Source organism: Terrapene carolina, unplaced genomic scaffold, assembly GCF_002925995.2.
Source record: "Terrapene carolina triunguis isolate 2854851 unplaced genomic scaffold, T_m_triunguis-2.0 Scaffold706, whole genome shotgun sequence".
Lineage (NCBI taxonomy): Eukaryota > Metazoa > Chordata > Testudines > Emydidae > Terrapene > Terrapene triunguis.
Window position 1 is genome coordinate 1,755,448 of NW_020665057.1, and position 23,384 is coordinate 1,778,831.

The 23,384-nt window shown below is 40.8% G+C and overlaps 1 protein-coding gene across 2 annotated transcripts in view; it reads right to left on the reverse strand.

Annotated features, from left to right (window-relative positions):
* Positions 1-13,923: 13,923 nt before the first annotated feature.
* UBE2D3 (ubiquitin conjugating enzyme E2 D3) overlaps positions 13,924-23,384 on the reverse strand; it is a 28,525-nt gene continuing 19,064 nt past the window's right edge. Inside the window, exons 2-8 of one of the 2 annotated variants that reach the window (XM_024211729.3) lie at positions 23,100-23,163; positions 22,976-23,007; positions 19,198-19,275; positions 18,716-18,821; positions 17,206-17,299; positions 16,606-16,655; positions 13,924-15,403 (exon numbers count right to left, since the gene is read on the reverse strand). In XM_024211729.3, the coding sequence (XP_024067497.1) occupies positions 16,607-16,655; positions 17,206-17,299; positions 18,716-18,821; positions 19,198-19,275; positions 22,976-23,007; positions 23,100-23,163 (423 nt within the window). In that variant the 3' untranslated portion in view covers positions 13,924-15,403; position 16,606. The remainder of the gene's footprint in view (positions 15,404-16,605; positions 16,656-17,205; positions 17,300-18,715; positions 18,822-19,197; positions 19,276-22,975; positions 23,008-23,099; positions 23,164-23,384) is intronic. The other variant, XM_024211730.2, reaches the window with a different exon arrangement.

Below are 23,384 nucleotides of genomic sequence, written 5' to 3' on the forward strand. Positions count from 1 at the left end.
AAAAAAGAAGACACCCTTTTACATAGTCACATGCCTAAGAAAAGACACAAGTGTATTGCTGTTCTAGCATATACAATAAGAAAATTTGGGAAGACACTTCCATTCTAAACCTCTTTCAGTTGAAGCAAAGGGGAAAAAAAAGCGGCGCTGCTCCGCTGGCGCACCTCCTGCCGCGCACCCCGAAGGATCCTCTTGCGCACCCCACTTTGGAGACCAGTGGTGTAGAAGGCCACTGTTTTCCCACTGATAGGAGAGCAATTAGCTGAAATGGCAAAGGCTGCCTTAGAGAAACAATAGAAAAACATTTGACATTAGCCAACCCTACTGAAGGTGTTACACAGAATTCTCCCTTTTATTTTAGCACTAAAAAACTTGCTAACATTTACATAGCCACTGTTTGTTTTAGCCAATTCAGTTCTAACACATTTTGGGCCAGAGGCACAGCTGGGTTAAGTTGCCATAGCAACACTAGTTTTAATTAAGCTCTGCTGATTTACAGCAGCTGCATCTGGCCCTTCATATTTAAATTTTGATTGTGTGTTTTGGTCTTTGTTAAAATCTTCACTAAACACCAGGATGAACCAGCTTCAGTCTAAATTTAGATTTTTTTAAATGACAATATTCGGCCAATATTTCATTTAATTTTATTGCACCTTGAGTATATGTTTACAGAATACACTAATCAAATAGTGAAAAGATAATTAGAAGGATTTCCCTCAAAGACTTCCTCAGTCCTACAGAATTAGCTCATAATCCGAACTGGATATAAACATATATAAAACATAAGGTTATAATTCAAAGAAGTAGACAAAAGTAGCCTGAAAACATCCCTGTTTTTCAGTAAAAGTGAAAAAGACCCAACATTCTGGTTACACTGGACCTCTCAATGTTTTGATAAAGATTTACCATGGGATGTTATGTTTGCAAATATGTTTCTTAGGTGTCTGGACCTGCCCCTTGAATGGTTCTAGACAGACCCAGATCAGGCAGTGGACAATTTGACTAGAAAGTTTCTGAATTCCCATTTGATTTGATAGGCAGCATTCCCCAAAGGATCTGGCCTATTGAACGCAGTGTTGGGCGTACTGAAGTCGATCATAGCTAGTGACATCAGTTGTAAACATGAGGTAGTTTCCCCAGTACTCCATATACAATTGTATATTCCCATGCTCCTTGGACCCAGCAAGTTCGGTCTTGGCCATGAAGGATTGCGTAGATGACAGGAGCATCTGGATCTATCAGAGATTCCTTCACAGTACCATCAGAGCAAACTTTTGCTAGTAGATAGAAATTGTCAGTTTGTATGCCTGCTTATTCAGAGTCCCTTAGGGCTCATCGTCATGTGCAGCTGCACCACTTTAGCGCTTTAGTGAAGACACTTCTATGCCAACACGAGAGCTTCTCCCATCGGCATAGTTAATCCACTGCCCCGAGAGGTGATAGCTATGTTGCCAGGAGAAGCTCTCTCCTCGCCATAGCACTGTTGACATGGAGGGGTTAAATCACTTATAACTACACGGCTCAGGGTGAGGATTTTTCACACCCTTGAGCGACAGTTATACCAATATAGGTCTGTAGTATAGACCTGGCTTAAGTCACCTTAAAAATCTTGGTGCTACTTAAACCATGAGCTTTCATAAACAGACGTGACACAAAGGGGTTTGTTTGTTTGTTTTGATTATGTAGTCTGAGCCCTTTAAAAAAAAAAAATCACACATTGACCTCTCAGCACACAAAGATATGATTATTGCAATTACCTCAGCAGAGCTTATCTGCTAGTTGCAGTTTTTTCAGAAGGCAGCAACATAGCGGAACACACCCTGACTTCTTTACCCTGTATATCTATAGAGGCAGAGCAAGTGTAAATAGTCATTTCTTTTCAAACCTTCAGTTAGATTACCGTTAATATCCGAGACCTCCTCCTGTCCTGACATGTCTGCACTCCTACTGCCAAACCCTAATGTATTTTACTTGCTCATTTCATCTCATTCATCCCTAGTTTTTAAATAAAGCCTACAAAAATGTCAGCGACTCCAGCCCGCTCCCCTCCAACATAACCTTAGCAGTCCTGTATACATGGTAGTTCCTCTCCTTCACAGAGCCACTCAGCCTGAGCCCCAGCGGCATTCCTTCTCAAAGCAGCTGTCCCTTCCTTAAGCAGCCAAGGCTGTCCCTCATTTCCCCATCTCCATCTAACCATTAGCAGCCCTAGCCATTTCAGTAGCACCCACTCAGAGTACCAGGAGTAGCTGCCACTCCAAAACACAATCTAGCCAAGACAGTCACCAGGAGCAGTTTCCCAGCCAGCCCCTGGCCCCCAGGACCAATCCAGGCAACAAGTAGTCTCTCTCATATCTGATGGCAGAGAAAAGACAAAGGTCAGGGCTGTGACACTGGAGGACGGGGACAAAGAATAGGGAGTGTAGTGGAAGAAAAACAAAGCCAGGAGTCTGATAGCCAGGAGACCATGCGACAAAGCCTGTGATCCAACCAGGGCTGGCCTCACTAGAACTGCAATGGGAATTTCCCTTTCCATCTTGTTTTTCCTTTATAGTTTTAGCTTGGTCTTCATGTGTTTACACTAGGCTGCAATTAGTAAACGGATATATCACTATTTCTAAGAAATTGCTTACACTGAAACAGAGAATGAAAGTGGTACAAGTCCATCTGCTGATTTTCATGTCAATATTCAGAATACTTTTCTAGCTCAGTCAGATCAGAGCCTTGGGAAGAATGTGAAATACAGAAGGAAGCTTGCAGATAGGCTGCATTTTCTTTCCTAAGAGAATTTACCTGTAATTTTTTTGTTCTACACAATATGTCTAAGTTTTTGCTCCTTTCCCACTTTATCAGACAAGAGCAGTCTCTCTCTGCCCCAATAGTCATTCCCAGCAAGGCTTTGTGAAGATGAGAGGAGAGACTTTAGTCTATTTATGGAGAGTTCCATTGGTAAGTTTAATGGACCTCCTACTCCAAACCCTGCAATAGAAAAGTAATAGAATTGGTGGATTTTAATAGGATCTCCTTTTCTAAAATACCTTTGAATTGTAATTAATCTTTCGTGTCTAGATGTCAGAGCCATGTTCCGATTAAGGCCTGGTCTACACTCAAAATTTAAGTCAACATAGCTACAGCACTTCAGGGTGTAAAAAATCCAAACCAGAGTGCCACTGCTGTGCTGACCTCCACCCAGTGTAGGCACAGTTGACAGAATAATGTTCCCGTTGACTTAGCTACTGTTGCTTAGGGATGTAGAATTACTTTAGCACCAAAAAAACACCCTTCTGTCCCCGTAGTCTGTGTCTGCACTATGGCGCTACAGTGGCACGGCTATGGTACTGTAGCTGGGCTGCTATAGCCTAGACATAGCCTAAGACTTAACAAATCTGTGTACTTAAGGCAGCAGAATCCTATGGAGTTGATCTAGACCACCACACCAAGAGTTTTGTTTGCCCACAACATTGGCATGTGTCTTTTCCATTTTTTTTTTTTTTTTTTTTAAACACAAGTCTGTTAATAGCAAGGAGTGGTAGGCTATACAGAAGATTCTGGGCCCCTGGGATTGATATGGCATCCTGCAGCTGCCTACTAGAGGAATGGGAGACCTAGGACAAACCAATGCATTGGGTTCAGAAGTCATGCATATTAAAAAAGCCAAGAATGTAGGCAGGGAGTAGAACTCTCAGCCACAGGAAGGTTTCTACAGGTTTTATTTTGTGTGAGGTGGGCAGCACCTCTGGCCAGAGGAAAAACAGATTTGAGTTAGAGGTAGGTAAGCCTGGGGTTCTTTTTCTACCTCAGGACAGTTGAGACATGTAACCACATTCTCTGTGTCTGGACTGGTAATTATACATCTATCAGAATTCCCCAGGATGGAAATATGGCCTGTTAGCCCTTACTGCTACAAGAGGTATGTAGACTCAAACTGATATAAGGCTACTTTCCCTTGCCCATTTCCCCTAGTTGGACTCACATTTTGGTATTAAGTCCAGCAAACAGCCCTCTCTTTTTTCCAGGGGAAGACTATCCCACCCCACATAAAGCTATTAGGCTGTCCAAATTCTGCTCCCAAGTGGCTCTGGCATCCAGAAGAATGAATGGAAGGAGAGCTAGAGAAGAGTTCGCACTGTCTACCTCAAAATAACAAGAGTGGAAATGCAGCTGCTCATTAAGAGTAAACTGTGCTGTACAATTTTCAGCTCCTAGATAGCTGAATGTATTTTGATCACCTCCACTGTAGGCAATCCCAGACTCTGTATAAAGTTTAATACCTAGCTGCATAAGATTGTGAGCAGGAGCTAGGAATCTCCTCCCCGGCCCAGGATTAAGGTTATATTTAAAACGTGGGTATACTTCTGCTCATCCACAGTAGTCACTTACTTAGAAGGCAGCCCCACACTCTACATCCAGAAGTGAGCAGTACAACTGCCATGGCTTTAAATGCATCTTTAGAACCCATGGGAGACCATGACTTGGAGATGCAGTCTGAGAAGGCACAGCTGTTGAACAAGCAGCATGTGCCAATCAGCATCCCTGAGTCTCTAAGAATGCTTAAACAATTTCCAATTCAATGCTGGACTTCATTTCATGTTGGCAGAAAGCAATGAACGGGTTTAATCTTTTCAAAACCATAATGGATCAGCACCCATTAGCTAAGAAATGGATGACAGTCTTTATTAATTTCTGGGAAGTAATATCACCTTTCTTTTAGAGGACACTATAGTCTTTTAACCAATGATAGCCAATCTCCAGGAAACAGAACAAGTGATATTTGGGGACAGATGGGGATGTTTGAGGAGTTTCTGAAGTTACCACATGGAACGGATCTTACCCAACAATCTAAAGAAATAAGATTCCACTGCTGTTGAAAAAGCGGGTAGCCTCAATGGACTAAGATTCTGTGTAGCAAAGTCTGGAGCCCTTGCTTCTGACAGCTAATCATTTTGGTCTGCAAGTCATTTTACAAACAAAAAGGGTTAACAAAAACTTTGGCCAGACCCCTTTTGCTGTTTAGTTTACCCCTTATTTCTTGGTGCAGTTGTGCTCCAAAATCTACTTTTTCGTGTTTGAAACAAGGTGGGTGGGTAGCTCTCATGATTGTGAAAATTATGCTTGATACTTGTTTTCAAAAAGTTAACTGAATCATAAGGCTAGACAGCATGAAAGAATAGGAGGTCTGAATGGCCCTGTTCTTTAGTAAGTAACTGGTGAAATCCTAAAGATGTGTCAATATAAATAGCCTTATTTCACAGATGATCTAAGCACACCATGTTATGTTTATCTCACAATCTTCAAGTGCCAGGGTTGCCACAGGAGTAGTATATTTTCATCTTGGACCTCCTCATGGAGTTGTAAAAACCAAGTTATGGTGAAGGTTCAACAAGGCCTCTGGAAAGAAGCAGAGTGTCTTATGTTCACTCTTTCCTCTCCCCAATACCAGTAGAAGTTTTGGTATTTAGGTACAAAATTGTGATCTAAAAGACAGTGGGAAAAGGTAAACTTGAAGTTTTTCCCAAGACAGTTATAGCAACTTTTGCATTTATATCTGATTTTAAGTATTTATAGGAGTTAAGGAAAATAATTAGTACTGGCACTGCCGTGACTCACTCAAAACTATTACAATTTAATTGTTTATCACATGGAGCCCTTTGATGGTAGTTTATAAGATTCTTCCAGTGACTTTTGTTGAGTTATTTAGGGACACAATACAAGGTGGAAGAACCTCCAGCTTAACTAATTTTAATACTCAGAAGCCCAGCAGATGGAGTAGTAGGTCATTAATATAAACTCCCCAAAACTTTGTCAGTCATATTAGAGAAAGGAATACATCACCGCAAAAAAAGCAAATAATGAGTACACAGTGTAGAAGCTTTTCAATCAGCCATTTTTACTTTTTGGCAAGAATACTTACTTCACCTTAAAGGGTGAGTAGCTTCCAAAGTGACATGGCTGAGTGGGATTTTCAGGACTGTGTTGGCAATTAGGTAAACAGAGCCTGAAAATCCCAGCCTTAAGGTTTGTTTTGTACAGAGGATCATTTTGGCTGAAGCTGATTTATATAAAATTTCGCACTCGCTGACTTTATCAGCAGACTCAATCAGCATTCACAACTCACTGAAGTCAAAGAAGTTCAGAAGTTTTGAAAATAGTGCCCAAATTACTTGCCTAAAATGACAAAGTCAGTGGGTACAAATAGAACAACTTCTCCTGAGTCCAAAATCCACTCTATCCCCTATAAAGAGAGTCTTCATGCAAGAGCATATGCAAGCTTTCAGCCTTCTTGGGATTATGACAACAAATTACCTCAAACACACTGTAAAATATGCACCACCAAAAAACTTTTGTGGCAATCATAATTATAACATAAAAGAAGGATAGATTATTCAGGTTTGACGGTTTATATTGAAAGTGAAAATATTCAGCAGAGCGCTGAACCCTCCATTGTCAATATCTTTTTAGACTTATGAAAGGAATCTTGTTTTTTGGTATACTCTTTGCTTGTGTATTAGCAGTAAAGAATTTGTACTTTAGGAGTTATCTAACTGGCTGTAGATTGTGACTCATTACATTCTCATGCTAATTTATGTAATACATTTACTATCACTTGAAACACTAGTCTTAATTCATTTTTTCTTTATGTTAAAAATGCAATCAAAGCGGGGGGTGGGTGGGGGGGCTGAAGCTTCCTTAAGAAAGTTCTCAGATAACCTTATCACAGCAAAAGATCTTCATTTGCGCTCCAATCTCCACCACTGTTTCCCTTAGCTGTCATTCACTATATTAGACATACTTGCAGATAAAGTTTTTCTTTTGAACCACTTACTACATCCAATGGCTCTATGGAATCAAGCCTTTCAGCTATCTGTGTTCTTAAGAAATGGTGATTTCTTCAGTACCAGATTGGATCCACTGTGATTAATAACTGCCAATGTTGGCAATTGAGTGGGAATAGCAGAGAACATGAGATTTTTTTTTTTTTTTTAAAAAGAATGTCAGGGTTGGAAGGGACCTCAGCAGGTCATCTAGTCCAACCCCCTGCTCAAAGCAGGACCAATCCCCCGACAGATTTTTGCCCCAGATCCCTAAATGGCCCCCTCAAGGATTGAATTTACAACCCTGGGTTTAGCAGGCCAATGCTCAAACCACTGAGCTATCCCTAACGGATGTTCTAACATTAAAAGGGGTAGATAGTATCTGAATTAAGACTTCTTCCTCATTACATAAAGACTAGGACATTTTAAAACATGTTGTTTCTAATCACCAGAAAGGTAAAAAAAAAAGATCCTCTAACTTACCTCTCTAGGCCCTGGTCTACACTACGAGTTTAGGTCGTATTTAGCAGCGTTAGATCCATTTAACACTGCACCCGTCCACACGATAAAGCCATTTTTGTTGACTTAAAGGGCTCTTAAAATCTATTTCTGTACTCCTCCCTGATGAGGGGATTAGCACTGAAATCGACCTTGCTGGGTCGAATTTGGGGGTAGTGTGGATGCAATTCGATGGTATTGGCCTCCGGGAGCTAGCACTCTCAACTCAAATGCACTGGCCAGGTAGACAGGAAAACCCCCGCGAACTTTTGAACTTCATTTCCTGTTTGGCCAGCATAGTGAGCTGATCAGCACAAGTGACCATGCAGTCCCAGAATCACAAAAGAGCTCCAGCATGGACCGAATGGGAGATATTGGATCTGATCGCTGTATGGGGAGAGGAGTCCATGCTATCAAAACTCTATTCCAAAAGACGAAATGCTCAAATGTTTGAAAAAAAAATCTCCAAGGGCATGAAGGACAAAGGCTATAACAGGGACCCACAGCAGTGCCATGTGAAACTTAAGGAGCTCAGGCAAGTCTACCAAAGAACCAGAGAGGCAAACGGCCGCTCCGGGTCAGAGCCCCAGACATGCCGCTTCTATGATGAGCTGCATGCCATTCTAGGGGGTGCCCCTACAACTACCCCACCCCTGTGCGTGAACTCCGTCAAGGATTCTCACGCAACAGGGATGTAGACTTTGGGGACGAGGAAGAGGAAGAGGTTGAAGATAGCTTACAGCAAGCAAGCGGAGAAACCGTTTTCCCTGACAGCCAGGAACTGTTTATCACCCTGGAGCCAGTACCCTCCCAACCCAGCCAAGGCAGGCTCCCGGACCTTGAAGGCAGAGAAGGTTTAAAAGCATGTTTAATGATTAATTTGCCCTGAAGACTTGGGATGTATTCGCGGCCAGTCCAGCTACTGGAAAAAATCTGTTAATGTGTGTGGTGATGGAGTGGAAATCCTCTCTCTCTCTCTGTGTGTTATCCTCAGAAGAGATATATCATTCATGGTCACCTGTTGAAATAGGGGAATTTTATTAAGGGGACATTCAGAGGTGGCCGTTCCTGCTGGCCTGTTTGCCTGTGTCTGAACAGAAATCATCCCCACTGTTAGCCATGCAGTGGGGAGAGGGGTGAAGCGATCATCCCAGAGAATTGGGTGTGTGTGTGTGTGGGGGGGGGGGGGGTCAGTTGGATTTGTGCTGCACGTTAACCCAAAAACCGCAGCCCCTCCTTTTAAATGGCCAACCCATTTTAAATGGCCAACCCAAGGAGTGCTTGGTATGGGAAATGAGGGCCCTGCTGTTTGAAACCATTCCCACGTTATGAAAGTTAAAGAAGCCAGAAGACTGTGGCTTACCATGTCTGCCTGAAAGCCGAATTCTGTTGCCCACCGGCCCTGCCTGTGTGATCTCTCACACCAAACCGGCAGGCCCTCAATATAAGAGGCAAAATGCGACCTTGTAAAGAAAGCACACATGCTATGTAACGTTAACAGCTTGGTTCACCGTGAAAGAGTCTACCCATTGTTCTCTAAAATGTGTCTCTTTAAATACTACTCTCCCCTTTTTTTCCCTCCCGCAGCTGCAAATGTTTCAACGCCCGCCCTATCGTCTCCGTCCCAGAGGCTAGCGAAGATTAGAAGGCGGAAAAAAACGCACTCGCGATGAAATGTTCTGAGCTCATGCAGTCCTCCCACACTGAAAGAGCCCAGCAGAATGCGTGGAGGCAGACAATGTCAGAGTGCAGGAAAGCACAAAATGAACGCAAGGACAGGAGGGACGCGAGAGGACAAGTGGCGGGAGCAAGAGAAGAGGTGGCATCAGCGTGATGAGAGGAGGCAGAAAGCAATGCTAAGGCTACTGGAGGATCAAACTGATATGCTTCGGCGTATGGTTGAGGTGCAGGAAAGGCAGCAGGAGCACATACCGCCACTGCAGCCCCTGTGTAACTAACCGCCCTCCTCCCCAAGTTCCACAGCCTTTCAACCCAACGCCCAAGAACGTGGTGGGGGGGCCTCCAGGCACCCAACCACTCCAACCCAGAGGACTACCCAAGCAACAGAAAGCTGGCATTCAATAAGTTTTGAAGTTGAGTGTGGCCTTGTCCTTCCCTCCTCCTCCACCCCTCACACAAATGGGGGGATAACTTGGTAGTTATCCCCTCATTTGTGTGATGAATTAATAATGAATTTGAAACGACTTTATTGCCTCTGCAAGCGGTGATCAGCGGGGGGAGGGGAGGGCGGTTGGCTTACAGGGAAGTAGAGTGAACCAAGGGGGCGGGTTTTCACCAAGGAGAAACAAACAGAACTTTCACACCGTAGCCTGGCCAGTCATGAAACTGGTTTTCAAAGCTTCTCTGATGCGCACCGTGCCCTGCTGCTGCTCTAACCGCCCTGGTGTCTGGCTGCGCGTAATCAGCGGCCAGGCGATTTGTCTCAACCTCCCACCCCGTCATAAACGCCTCCCCCTTACTCTCACAGATATTGCAGAGCACACAGCAAGCAGTAATAACAATGGGAATATTGGTTTCGCTGAGGTCTAACCAAGTCAGTAAACTGCGCCAGCACGCTTTTAAACATCCACATGCACATTCTACCACTATTCTGCACTTGCTCAGCCTATAGTTGAACTGTTCCTGATTACTGTCCAGGGTGCACGTGTATGGCTTCATGAGCCATGGCATTAAGGGGTAGGCTGGGTCCCCAAGGATAACTATAGGCATTTCAACATCCCCAACAGTTATGTACTGGCTGCCTTGGTGCTCCGGTCCCAAGATAGGGATGTGTTCCGTCTATCGCCCCACCACAGTTAGTGGATGGCTTTACTGCAATGGGATTCCCTATGACCTGCCCATTTCCCAGCGGAAAAGAGTCACTACCCTTGATAGCAGCAGCTCAGTGATCACGTTGCTACTTGGATCACAGCAGCCCCCACAGTAGATTTGCCCACTCCAAAATGATTCCCGACTGACCGGTAGCTGTCTGGCGTTGCAAGCTTCCAGAGGGCTATCGCTACTCGCTTGTGAACTGTGAGGGCTGCTTTCATCTTGGTATTCTTGCGCTTCAGGGCAGGGGAAAGCAAGTCAAAAGTTCCATGAAAATGCCCTTACGCATGCGAAAGTTTTGCAGCCACTGGGAATCATCCCAGACCTGCAACACTATGCGGTCCCACCAGTCTGTGCTTGTTTCCTGGGCCCAGAATCGGCGTTCCACAGCATGAACCTGCCCTATTAACACCATGACGTGCACATTGCCGGGGCCCGTACTTTGTGAGAAGTCTATGTCCATGTCCTCGCTGCCGTCGCCTCCTCGCTTGCTTTTGAAGTTTCTGGTGCTGCATACACTGCAGGACAATGCACGTGGTGTTTACAGTGCTCATCACTGCCGCGGTGATCTGAGCGGGCTCCATGCTTGCCGTGGTATGGCATCTGCAGGAGAGCAGAGTGGCAGCAGAAGCGGTCATTCAATGACGATGGTTTGCAGCCCTACTGCACCGTCTGCTGCCAGCAGCACCCAGGACACAATAGCGGCGGCTGAGATGAGCGGGCTGCATGCTTGCAGTGGTATGGCATCTGCATGGAAAAAAGGCACGAAACGATTGTCTTCCATTGCTCTCACGGAGGGAGAGGCGACTGACGCCATGGCTTATAGGGAATTAAAATCAACAAAGGGGGCAGGTTTGCATCAAGGAGAAACACAACTGTCACACCAAAGCCTGGCCAGTCATGAAACTGGTTTTCAAAGCCTCTGTGATGCGCAGCACGCCTTGCTGTGCTCTAATCACAAACAGACTAGTCAGCAAACAGCGCCAGCGAGCTTTTAAACATCCAAAGGCACATTCTACCACCATTCTGCGCTTGCTCAGCCTGTAGTTGAACTGCTCCTTACTACTGTCCAGGCTTCATGAACCATGGGAACAAGGGGTAGGTGCGACTGTGTGGTGCTGCCAGCTGGGAGAGCAGCCTGAGGCAGAAGCCTCCAGTTCGCATGATATTCCAGGCAGGACTGAATCTCCATGAGACAAAACTTAAAGAAGAGAATGACCTGGAGTCACTCCCATTTATGTCCAGGCACCCCATACCGACCTCACCGAGGTCAGCCAGAAGCACCCAGGAGACGACAATGACAGCAGGCAGTCGTATTGCACTGTCTGCTGCCGTGAAGGCAAGGAGCTGCTGCTGTGTAGCAATGCAGTACCACGTCTACCAGCAGCACCCAGGAGACGTACGGTGACGGTGAGCTGAGTGGGCTCCATGCTTTGCCGTGGTATGTCATCTGCATGGGTAACGCAGGAAAAAAGGCGAGAAACGATTGTTTGCCATTGCTTTCACGGGGGGCGAGGGCTGACCCAAAAAAACCCACAACAATGTTTTTGCCCCATCAGGCGTTGGGAGCTCAACCCAGAATTCCAATGGGTGGCGGAGACTGCGGGATAGCTACCCACAGTGCAACGCTCCGAAAGTCGACGCTAGCCTCGGTACTGTGGACGCACTCCGCTGACTTAATATGCTAAGTGGGGACACGATCAACTGTATAAAATCGACTTCTATAAAATCGATCTAATTTTGTAGTGTAGACATACCCTAGGTTTTTCAACTTCCCTTGTTTCCTGACAAGTTTTTAAAGACTAAGCGCCTAAGTTATTCTCCACTTGTTTTTTGTTTCTCATATTCAAAATAACTGACATCAAAAACACCTTTGATAATGATACAGGTTTAGAAGATTTGGGACATTTGACTAATATTTGTTTAGGGACTAATCTAAAACCCACTGAAAGGTATATGCCCTTTAAAGATTATTTATGCTTATCAAGCAAGTTATTGTATGAGTTTAACACTAAAATTGAGTTGTCAATTTCTTCCTTCAAGCTGTCCTAACACTGACAAAACTCTGACCTGTACTGATTTGATATTTTCTGTTATGCCATGATGACATAATGGATTAATTGGTAGCTGTATTAGAGAAAAATAATTTAGAATATTTAAGTCTTAAGGTCTTAATTTTTCCTATTCAATTTAAGCCTCTGAATTGTAAAGTAGCTTCAGAACATAGGAGCTACTTCCATTATTATATGCACCATCCTTGACTTAAATCTTAGAGCTGTCTGGGAAACAATTTCACTTCTGCAAAAAACTGAGGTTCTGGAAAAAAGCTTCATCCCAATAGACAAAAGCCTAACTCTCAAAAGTTTTATTGAGAGAAGTGAAATTCCACAATATTTAGTCTTAAAATGTTCCTGCTATGAGAATGTTTCAGTATTTCCAGGACAAAAAAATATGCTCCTTAGCTCTCATGGAGAAGTTGCCAAGGAGCTAGGCAGGCAAACTGGCAGTGAACGAGGCAAATTTCCATCCTAAATTTAGTTGAAGTTGACATGTTCCCATGGAAATGCACTGTAAATTCACACTATAAACACAGTTCAGGCAGCACTGTCTGGCACATCCCATGAGTGGGAATAAACTGAACACCTGAAATTTTCAATTTCAGCGAACTGACATTGACCAACAGAAAACATCAGAAAACTTCTGATTGGCTAAAATATAGATCCTATCTTGATTTTGCACAATGCTTCCTCACTCTAACATACCTTAGAATTACTCAGGTAGATTGAGGACCAAGGCATTTTTTTTCCCTGTGGCAGGATAAGAGTGACCTCACTATCTCAACTGGATTCTACTTTTCTCTTCCTAATCAGGTCACTTCATCGTCTTCTGGCTTGATTTTCTGCTCAAGTTAGATGGTACTGCTCTTACAGCAAGCGTTTGCTGAACCTCATACAATTAATAGATTATGCATCTTTCTAAATTTAACAAACTAATCTGACCTGCATAACACAAGCTACAAACTTTGCCCATTAATTCCTGCAACAAGCCCATAACTTGTTTGAAGAGGAGTACATTGTACCTGGGAGAGGGGGTAGTAAATATATCAAATGAACACTCAAGCAATAAAGACATCTGTCTGAGCAACATCTGTTTTGCAGCTTACAAACATTATGTGAGCACATTGTCTTACCTCTCAATCTTAAATTGCAATGCTCAGCTAATATTAAGTTTAATTGCATCTATAAAAATTCACCTGATCCCAAAAGAACTGATATAGATACACCCTGTAGAAATGGAGAAGAACGCCACAAGAATCCGGTTACTGAACTAGTAATAGGTCCATGTTTAGTCAAGAATGACACCTTTGCCTAATATTCCAGAAAGCATATTTAAGAAAACTAGATGGTATTTGAATTGCACCTCTATTTTAAAACCAGAACAAACCATGTACCAAACTACATATTCAAATATTTTATAAAAGTTAAGGTTTAACATTTATTTTACATCTAACTTTCCATATCCATGTGGAGACAAGGAATTAGAATGCACATAAACTGTAAGCAGTGCAAAAAGTGGTGCCAGAGAGCAGTCACAGATGCACAAACTGATAGCATAGGACTAGGGAAAAAATGAAGTTATGAACAGTAAGAATGGAGACAAAAAATAAGGAAATCCATGAGGAAGATGGCAGGAAAGAAAAGAGCAGGATGATTAATAATGCCCTTGTTGCAGAGGAAAGAAACTAATGGCACAAGACAGTGTTTCTTGTCAAATAAAAAAATCCAATAGCAATGACTCTTTATTCATTCACGTTTAGTCACCTGAAATAAATGTCTGTTGTATTAAAATATTCATTAATGTAAATGGCAGCATGGCAGAACAAGTCCTTTTCAATGAACAACAAACATCCCACATAGTAAAGTCACTTCAACACAGCCTCATGACAACTCCCACATCAAAACAGTACTTTATTTTGCAGTTTTTGCCCCATTATTACTCCCACATTAAGATCTTTCAGCTATCGTGTGTACAAGGTGAAGAAAAGCTTCTCAGTCAGCAAACAGGGTGCATCTGGAAATGCCTCCACAATACACCACTTCAGATCTGCTGGGTCCCAAGTCCATCCCTGAACTCTGGGCTCCCAGTACCAAGTATAGCACACTAAGGCTACACTACTAGGTTAGCTTATTAATTCTGCATACATCAGGCTGATCAATGTGTCAACCTGCAACAGACCAAGTATTATAACTGAAAATGGCAAAAGATTCACTCTATTGAACTTTACATCATTATTTGATGTCAAACAATGAGGCAAATCCCAACAGTATATACAAAAACCAGCTTTGCTTTTACAAAAGATTGTTTCCCATATTGATTAATCCAGGCAGCTAACTCATTGGTTTATGCAACTTTATTGAAGAAAATAAATCAGTTATTAGCAGAGCTATTAGTTGATCACTCATCCATTGACAACTTGCTTCATTTATTCAGTGCTATATTAAACAGTGTTCTGGAAGACAGATTAACTAATAGCTCCAAGCCTCCTAACAAAATTTAAATGAATTACAAAAATGTTCTGAGACCCTATTTTGGAATACAAGGGATGTTTGACTTCCAAATTTTCATTCTCTGTAGAACAAGAACTGGTCATTCTTTTATTGACATGCATAAGATACATCACATTTTCGGTTCTGATGCTATAGATTCTGTACCAATTCTTCAGCCATGTCAGTTATGAGCATAAGCATATAATAAAACCTCAAATCTCTAACACTGGAAGGTTTAAAACAGGATGGATGTTGCTACTGCAATGTTACTTCCATTGATGTGAGAAAATTGAACATCCATCTCCCCTCCCCTCAGGTGATATCTTCAGTATCTGTTAGAGCAGTGAGGAATGGTTTTAGTCTCATAACCAAGTTAGAATGAAGACATTGGCCACATAATACACATGCTCCTTTTAAAAAAAATTTCTGAATGTTGGGCAATTGTTCTTGTGTAACTACTTTATAGATTCTAAAAGCAGTTATTGTCCAAAGCTGGAAAAACTAAAAAGTCTTCTCAGATGAGCATGTGCATGAATGGAAGGAGGTAAACAAAAAAATAAAAAGATGAGGTCTGATAGGGGAGCAGCCGGATAAGAAAATCAAAAAAGGAACAGTAATTTAAAGTTTATTCCAGCTATAATGCAGGTTATTCTGACTTTAAGGTATCATCACATGGCATACTTCTGAGTCCATTCCCGAGATATTCTGTTGTATCTGTGAATAAAGGAGGAAACATTAAACAGGTCCAGTTAAAGCACAACGTGATATTTAATATACTACTTTTAAAAGAAAGTTTTCAGTAATTTCTTACTGAAGAAATTCACTGCTGCCTCTTTCAACTGGCTGTTCCAGTTCTTTCTATACTTTCATATGTGATCTTTTACTGAAGAAAAACAAGTCTTACTAGAACGTTTTCAAGAAACTTAGAACAAAAGCCTACATTTTGAGACTATTTGAAACACACACTTAGATTGCATAGAAGATAGGTAAGTTGCTAGAAGCATGTTATGAAAGAATGTTGCATTGAGGATGGGTGGGGGAGAGTAAAAAGGGGTGAAAATTAAAAGTTCACTTTTTTGCTAGATATATTAGGTTGTTTGGAGCCTGGTTTTAGAACAAAGTGTAAAGAATACTGCATGCTATGATTAGAGAGGATATATTGAACCCTACAGTCAATTATGTTATTGGTGGATTTTCAGTTATGTCCTGACAAAATTTCTATTTCAGTTGCAGAATGACGCAAGACCCCATTTTTCATACCAGCATACTGCCCAGGCACAGAAGTTTTAACTGAAAAATGATAGTGAATTCCAGCCAATGTTTGCTTTTAGAAAGGGATATTAAAATATGCCATTAACTTTTTGTACAACACACTAATCTACAGGAATTGGGCAGATACAATTAGTTTACTTAACAGCATGCTTGTCAGTATTAAGTTAATTTCCAACTATACAAGCATAAAGTAAAAAAACCCAAACCAGTACTTTTTCCTTTTTTAGCTCATTAAATTTTGCCTGTACACACAGAGTATGAATTTGGACCATCTAGATTTTTATTTATACATGGTGGTTTGACTACACAGACTAGTTCCCTCCACCCCCAGTCTCTACAAAATTTGGTTAAATACTTACCAGGACAGAGGTACAAGATATCTCAGAACCTCAACAATTCAAAAAAATCTGTTTCTTACTACCACTATGTTTGTTTTGCCATGCAAGAATATTATCTATTTGTGAGATATAGTAATTGGCAAATACATTTCACACTAATCACAGATCAAGCGGTTAAATATTCAGGTTCAGTAACTGATAAATCCATTATCTTTGTTAGTTAATCCGGTGCCTTAAAGCATGCAGCACTCAAGTGCTGACCGTCCCCATTTTGTTAAATGCACCATCAAGTGCAAATATTCTTACCCTACAGCATAGCGTATTTCTCTGTCCACTCTCTTGCTAACCTATTGTACCTAATTGGACAAGTATATTTAATATTAATATACAAACTTCAACAGCTATTTCACTGAGTTCTATCTGAGTACAACTGTAAAAACCATGTTTGAGAGAAAACAGTTTCTACGCAGATAGAAGATCATAAAGCCTTTATCCAATGGGAAGCACCAAAATGGAAAAAGTATGCAGTTATCAAAAGAAGGCTCTAGAGTATTTACAAGGGTAATTTCTCTCCTCAAACTTTAGAGGCTTTATATGAACTGATACTATTTCAGAGTCTCACATGAGGCTGCTTAGAGTAAACCAATAATTTTAGATAACCTGTCAAATACAAATCACTGCAACATTAGTGAAACACCTCCCTGCAGTTTCAAAGATACCACATATTTCTTCGTAATTACATGTTTCCATAGCCAAAAAATACCAATTACTCCTTCCTATGCCACAAATTCAGTCTAAGATGGAGAGATCACAAGTAACATTCATTCCCCACCATTGTTTTCTAACACAAGAAGAGTATGTTTCACAGTATATTAGTAAATTATCCTTATATAATTCTGTACTTACTTGTCTCTGTCTGTTTTATAGATACGTGCAATCTCTGGCACTAGGGGGTCATCTGGATTTGGATCACATAACAGTGAACAAATGGATAAGAGAACTGCAAAATAACCAAAAAGATTGCTCAACAGTGAAATCTGAACAAAGATCTCAACTAAATACAATGGAAATATAGTTATTTGCTTTGTTAGGACAACCTCAGTATGCTATAAAGAAAAAATTCATTAGTCTTATGATGCATGCTGAGTAAGTTTAGAGGCAAATTGCAAAGCCCAACTCTAAATGTGTGGCTCACAATCATTAAAATATATTTATAAGGTGATTAACTAACCCCCTCCCCCTTTTGTTTGTTCCTGAGCTCCTCTGACTCTAGCAGCTCCCAGTGTCCCACAAATATACACAGAGAAAGGTAGCGCTGTCCAAACTATAACGTTACAGAGTGGCAATCAGCTCTTTCACAGCTAGAAGTCTCTGATAAACTGATTAGAATCAGATGTGATTTCTTCTCTGCAATAGTAATAATACAGTAATATTCTAGGCTGATCAAACTAGATACATACTGATAAGATAAAAGGAAACACTAAAGTAAGACTACTATGGAGAAATACTGTTTGAAGCAACTTATTCTTTACATTCTTCATTTCCCATCAGTGGTTTTTAAACCTGTGTAAAATTCAGAACAAGCAAGCTGGGGGTATAGTGTCAACACAACATGCAGATCCAAATTCAGACCCAAGCTTGGTTCTTGCTCCATGAATAGGCAGGAATCACTAGTTCTGTAGATAAAGGAACCATTTGCTTATTCTGACTAGTGCAACCGATCTCACGGGGATCTACCAAACCAAAAAAGGGAAGTGAGCTCTGGTGAGCTTTTCTTGAAGTCAATTAGTTTCAGGAGCTGAATTCATTAGATTTAATGAGAATAGTCACATTTACAGGAAGTGGAAGTGAAAAAAGACAAAGCAGTACTGATCACAATCTAAAATATGATTACTAAATTCATATATGGAAATTAATACTCCATGCTAGCAGCTAGCAATTAACTGCAAAGCATTAGACTGATCACCAACTAAAATTAGGAGTTTTTTATGTGCACAGATGCACCAATTTAAGTTACAATTTTAGACCAACCTACTTAAATCAATGCAAAAGGTTGTGTAGACACTTATTTTGGTTTAAAACCAGGTTAATTTCAGATTATCTTCATTTAGGAATAGGTTAAAACTGAAATAAGTCACTCTAATAGAAGTGTCCATACAGGGATTAAACTGCACTGGTTCATGTTGGTGAGTAGAAAACTGCTCTATAATAGCTAAAGTAAAACTGCACAAAGTTTTGTTTTTTAAATAAAAGGTAAAATAAATAAGCATGCAACAATGTAATCATTACCACATATGCAAGATGCCCTTCTCTTCTCAGGCTAGAGTATAATGAGAGATTCATGGAATGCCAAGAAAAACTAAGCAAAAAAATTACAGTATCAAAAGGAAGATGGAAATTGTAATATTTTCTTCACCTTTAGAAATAGTTAAAGCAGGAGACCACTGTGATCTTAGAATATCGAGACAAATGCTGCCATTACTGTTAATATTTGGATGATAGATTCTTGTTGTAAATGCAACCTATAACAAAAAATAGATAAGTATTTGTTTCACATATGCTAAATAGCATAATTAATAAGAGTTACACATAAGCACAGATAAGGTGCACCAGACTTACTGAAATATGTATTGTGGCTCCTGAACACAAAGCATTTGAATCAGATACTCAGCACTTATATGCTACTTTTTCTCACCACTGTACAAACATGAGTTATCAACACTTTATATAGATAAATATCATATCCACTTGTCTGGCAGTGAAGAAGTTAAATGATTTGTTCAAGACAAAAAAGCCCAAGTGAAGCAGCGCTGCTATTAGAATTCAGATGTTCCCGATTTCCGTTCCTATGCTCGGTTCATTAAAGAGCATTAGTCTCACAAAGAAAAGACTACTTGCCTTAGGTGGTTTGAAAGGGTAGTCTGTAGGAAAGTGAATTGTCAAGAAGAATACGCCGCCTTGATATGGACTGTCATTCTGTCGAAGAAACATGTCCACTGTAATTATACTCCTGAATTAACTTTTGTGAGAAGATACACTACTCAATTAGCAAGGCAAATCATTCACTTAAACACAAATAAGATGTTTAATCCACAATGTAAGCACTGAATTTTGATGATACCTGGGCTTAATATTGGTGGAAAGAGATACCTGACTGCAGCAAATCAAGTTGGTCACTGGCAATTAATTTCCTCCTAAAACAATTGTATTCTGTAAAGCCTAGTTTAAAGCAAATGTGTCACATGCAGGCCAGATCTGGTTCTGACAGCTTCTTCCACCCTGCAGTTCCAGATGTATCCAAACTGCAGCAGCTCAGAGAGTCAGAAGAAAGCTGGAATGAGAGGAGCTTAGGAGGGAGTAAGTGCCTGACTAGCCACAAGCAACTGAGCCCTACTCCCCCTGCCCTTGTAGCAGTTGTTTGTAGGCCAGTTGCAGTCCTTTCCAGCCTCCTGCACATTCTGTCCCTGCCATCATCCCTGCTTAGCCTGCCAGTGCTTTCTCTCGCCATATGCCTGGATCCCTGCCTCTGGGTTGCACATAACCAGGTTCCTGGAAATGTATTTTCTTCCCCTGCTCAGGGAAAAGGCAATCATAATGATAACCTCAAGGGGGGAAATTCTCAGGTTCAAGTGGTGGTGGTGGAATTACCACCCAAAGTAGGGCAACAGAGAATACTCTCAAAAGGTGGAGATTGAGCCAGTGACTTGTCATTGGGGAGGGGGAGGGGGGGAAGAAAGAGAGAAAGGAAGGAGAGAAGCACATACAAAAGAGGAAGTTTTAGAAAAAGTAAAAGCTTTATTAAAAAGTCTTTTTAAGTGCAATATTTAACTTTGCTGACTAAAGAAGCACATTCCGCGATAGGCAAATGTTGTAGTTCTTATTGCCTTTTTTTTTTTTTTTAAACCACACACACACACACACACACACACTCTTGGCCTCAGGACTGAGCAAAAAAGGGTAATTTGATCCTTGTTACAATGGGTTTCACATACTTGGTTTACAGGAATACTGGAAGCTGGCTTTATTCTGTTGATCTATTTTTTAAATATTATATCCTTTAAGACCAATCTCTTGTTTATATACAGACTAGCCACATCCTATTCCTTTAGTTTATATATCCTTTAATAGCTGCAAATGAAGCAATGTAGTAAAAAGCCAACAGATATGTCAAGGGGCAAAAACATAATGCTAGAGTTGACACTTCAATGAGACAGCCTTGGCAGAGATTAAGCGCATCACATAGCAATCACTGAAAAACTGCTATATTGGCAAATGAGAAGTTCAAGAACTACTTCAACCCTTTTATTGTATACATGCTGGAGGCAAGTGTTAGTAGTTATTATGGTGAAGTCACAGAACTGGTTAGAACAAGTGTAGAAAAGAACTATGAAAGCTTCCTAATACGTCTTTGACAATGAGAACTCAATCCTTACTATTAGACTTCTGTGTCAGTAGTGGATCTCAGATATGGAATATGTTAAGTCATCTGCACTACCAATGCCTACCCTGTCATTAAGGTATGAGGCCTACAACACCAGTGGACCACTAAGCTATTATCCTAAAGCTAGGATAATTCTCTCTAAAATTCTGCTCTAAAGTATGTGCTCATGCTATTCCAAAGGGCGTAACTAATAAATGCCTCTTGACTGATAGCACAAAGATTAAGTGAGAAAAGAGGATAAACAACACTGAATGGGCAGGGAGAGGTAGAACAAAAAAATATTTCTGTATTTGAAGTCCAACTATATTTTTAGTGTTCTGTGACCATGCAGAGTCAATCATATAGGTATTACTCAATGACATACAATGGAGATCATTCCATACTTTTGGAAGTTTACTTCAAGTATTAGTATAGCTATTAAGCAAACATTCTGGTCTCTCTGGAGTGCATACTTCGTTGCATGCAAAGGGATAACAAGCTATAAGAACAAATCCAGCATTTGAACTTTGAACTGAAGATAAAAGGATTCTTCGTTTGACACCCAAAAGAAGCGCTGCACTAACTGGTATCAATAGAATACCTAAACCACATTTGGACACATGTGGAGGGTCAAAGTAGTACATTAACACTGATCTGATAATTAAGTTCTACTCTAACATGACTAAGGCCTAATCTACACTTAATTTAGGTCAATATAGCTATGGCACTCAGGGATGTGACAAATCCACACCCTCGAGCCCCACAGCTATGCCAACCTAACTCTTGCTGTAGACCCAGCTAGGCTGATGGAAGAATGCTTCCATAGACCTAGCTGCTGTCACTCAGGTAAGTGAAGTTCCTACAGTGACAGAAAAATTCCTTCTGCCACTGCAGTCTGCATCTATAACTCAGGGTTACAACAGCATAACTATGACACCTTAGCTATGCCACTGCAGAAGCTGGAATTTAGACATGGCCTAAAAGTGTCACTGAAGGGGTTCCATGTTTATTGGCACTTGATTCAGTTTGCTCACATTTTTAAATTTTAAATGAACTGCCAGCCCTGACAGAGCCTGGAATCTGAAAATGACCTAGTACCTTCTCATACCCCATTAATAGTGACACTGCAGATGAAACAAGCCTTCAGTTACATATGTGCAACCCCATTAGCCTTCAGTGAGGTTGTACAGGTGTAACCAAGACCTGATTTTGGCCTGCAGAATCTTATTGCTCATTATGCATAACAGAGAGAATCTAATCCAATGTTCAGATCCCAGGCTGAGTATGCACAGCTGGCAATTATATCACTTCACCTGTAAACTGAGAAAGTCTGGAGTTGTTCTAGATATGGAACCTTAATCATGTTAAAAAAAAATCTCTTTAGAGGAGAAATGCACATTAATATAATTCTCTTCATTATAAAAAAAAGCTGTTTTCAGATCCCAAATACAAAACATACACCAGTGTACTATTTTTAGTAAAGGGAGAACTTTGTTATAAGGCATCTCGCCACAGCTTCCTGGAAGACTACTCAGGGTATTTTTTTAAATAGCTTTAATCCAAATATGCATGTTTTAGAAAAAAATTCATAAAGTTATGTTTGGCCATTTGATATGCTTTAGTATTTCAGTGTGGTTTCCTAGAAGCTTCAACTACTTGGTTAACTGAAGTACTAAGAAGTCTAACTTGTCATGCACTTAATCCTCAATAAGGGCAAGGGGCTTTAGACATTCTTCTTCCTAGTCAAGTTATACAAATCACATTCAAGTTTAAAAAATGCATAGTAAGCATGCACAGCATATTTTCCTCCTGTATGCACTCAGAACACGATGCACTTCAGAAAAACTTTTCTATTTTTACAGAAATGCTTGAAACTATGGTAAGCTCTACTAGTCCAAACCTCAATTTTCCTCATCTACATGAAGGGTTTGCACCAGGGGAGCTATATTGACAGCTAAAATTCTGCATGCAGACAAGGCCCATGGGGGATCAGAACTACAGAAACTCTTTGGCATACAAACATTCTACATTACAAAATGACAACACCTTGCATTGCTATGCAGGACATTTTAATTCAGGTACATGTCATGTTATGGAAGTGACACGCCAACAATGAGGAATCTGCATAACTCACTTTCCCCCCCTCCGTTCTCAAACTGGCATTTTTGAGAGTGTCTAAATTAAAAAAGACTGAAGACCGTTCTTGTTGAATAAGAATTAGTTAGTATTAACATTCATGGGAGTCAGAATACTTACAGGTCCCATAATTGTGGCTTGCCAATGGAACACTAAAAAGGAAAAAAGTCAATATTATTACTTAGACACTATATACTTTTTGAATTAAAATGAGAACAAAACATTAAAATTTAATACTACTTACTATCATCTCCAACTGGACCTGCAGAACACTGTGCTGGAGGGTCACGGGCTAAGTCACTAAGTTCCTAAATAGAAAACATTGTGTTCAGAGAGAGTGAGTGAAGTGCCTTAGCCACTGTCCAACTGGATGTACAGAAAATCCTTAAATTGTTTTTCCTGGATAAAAGAGAATGATTTGGCAAACCTATCAACAGGAGCAGTTGTGGTTGGTATTAGGAATGTCTTCACTAAAGAGTAACAAGACCTGCTAGCCCTGGCAATTTAAATAAGTTAGTAAATTGAGTGC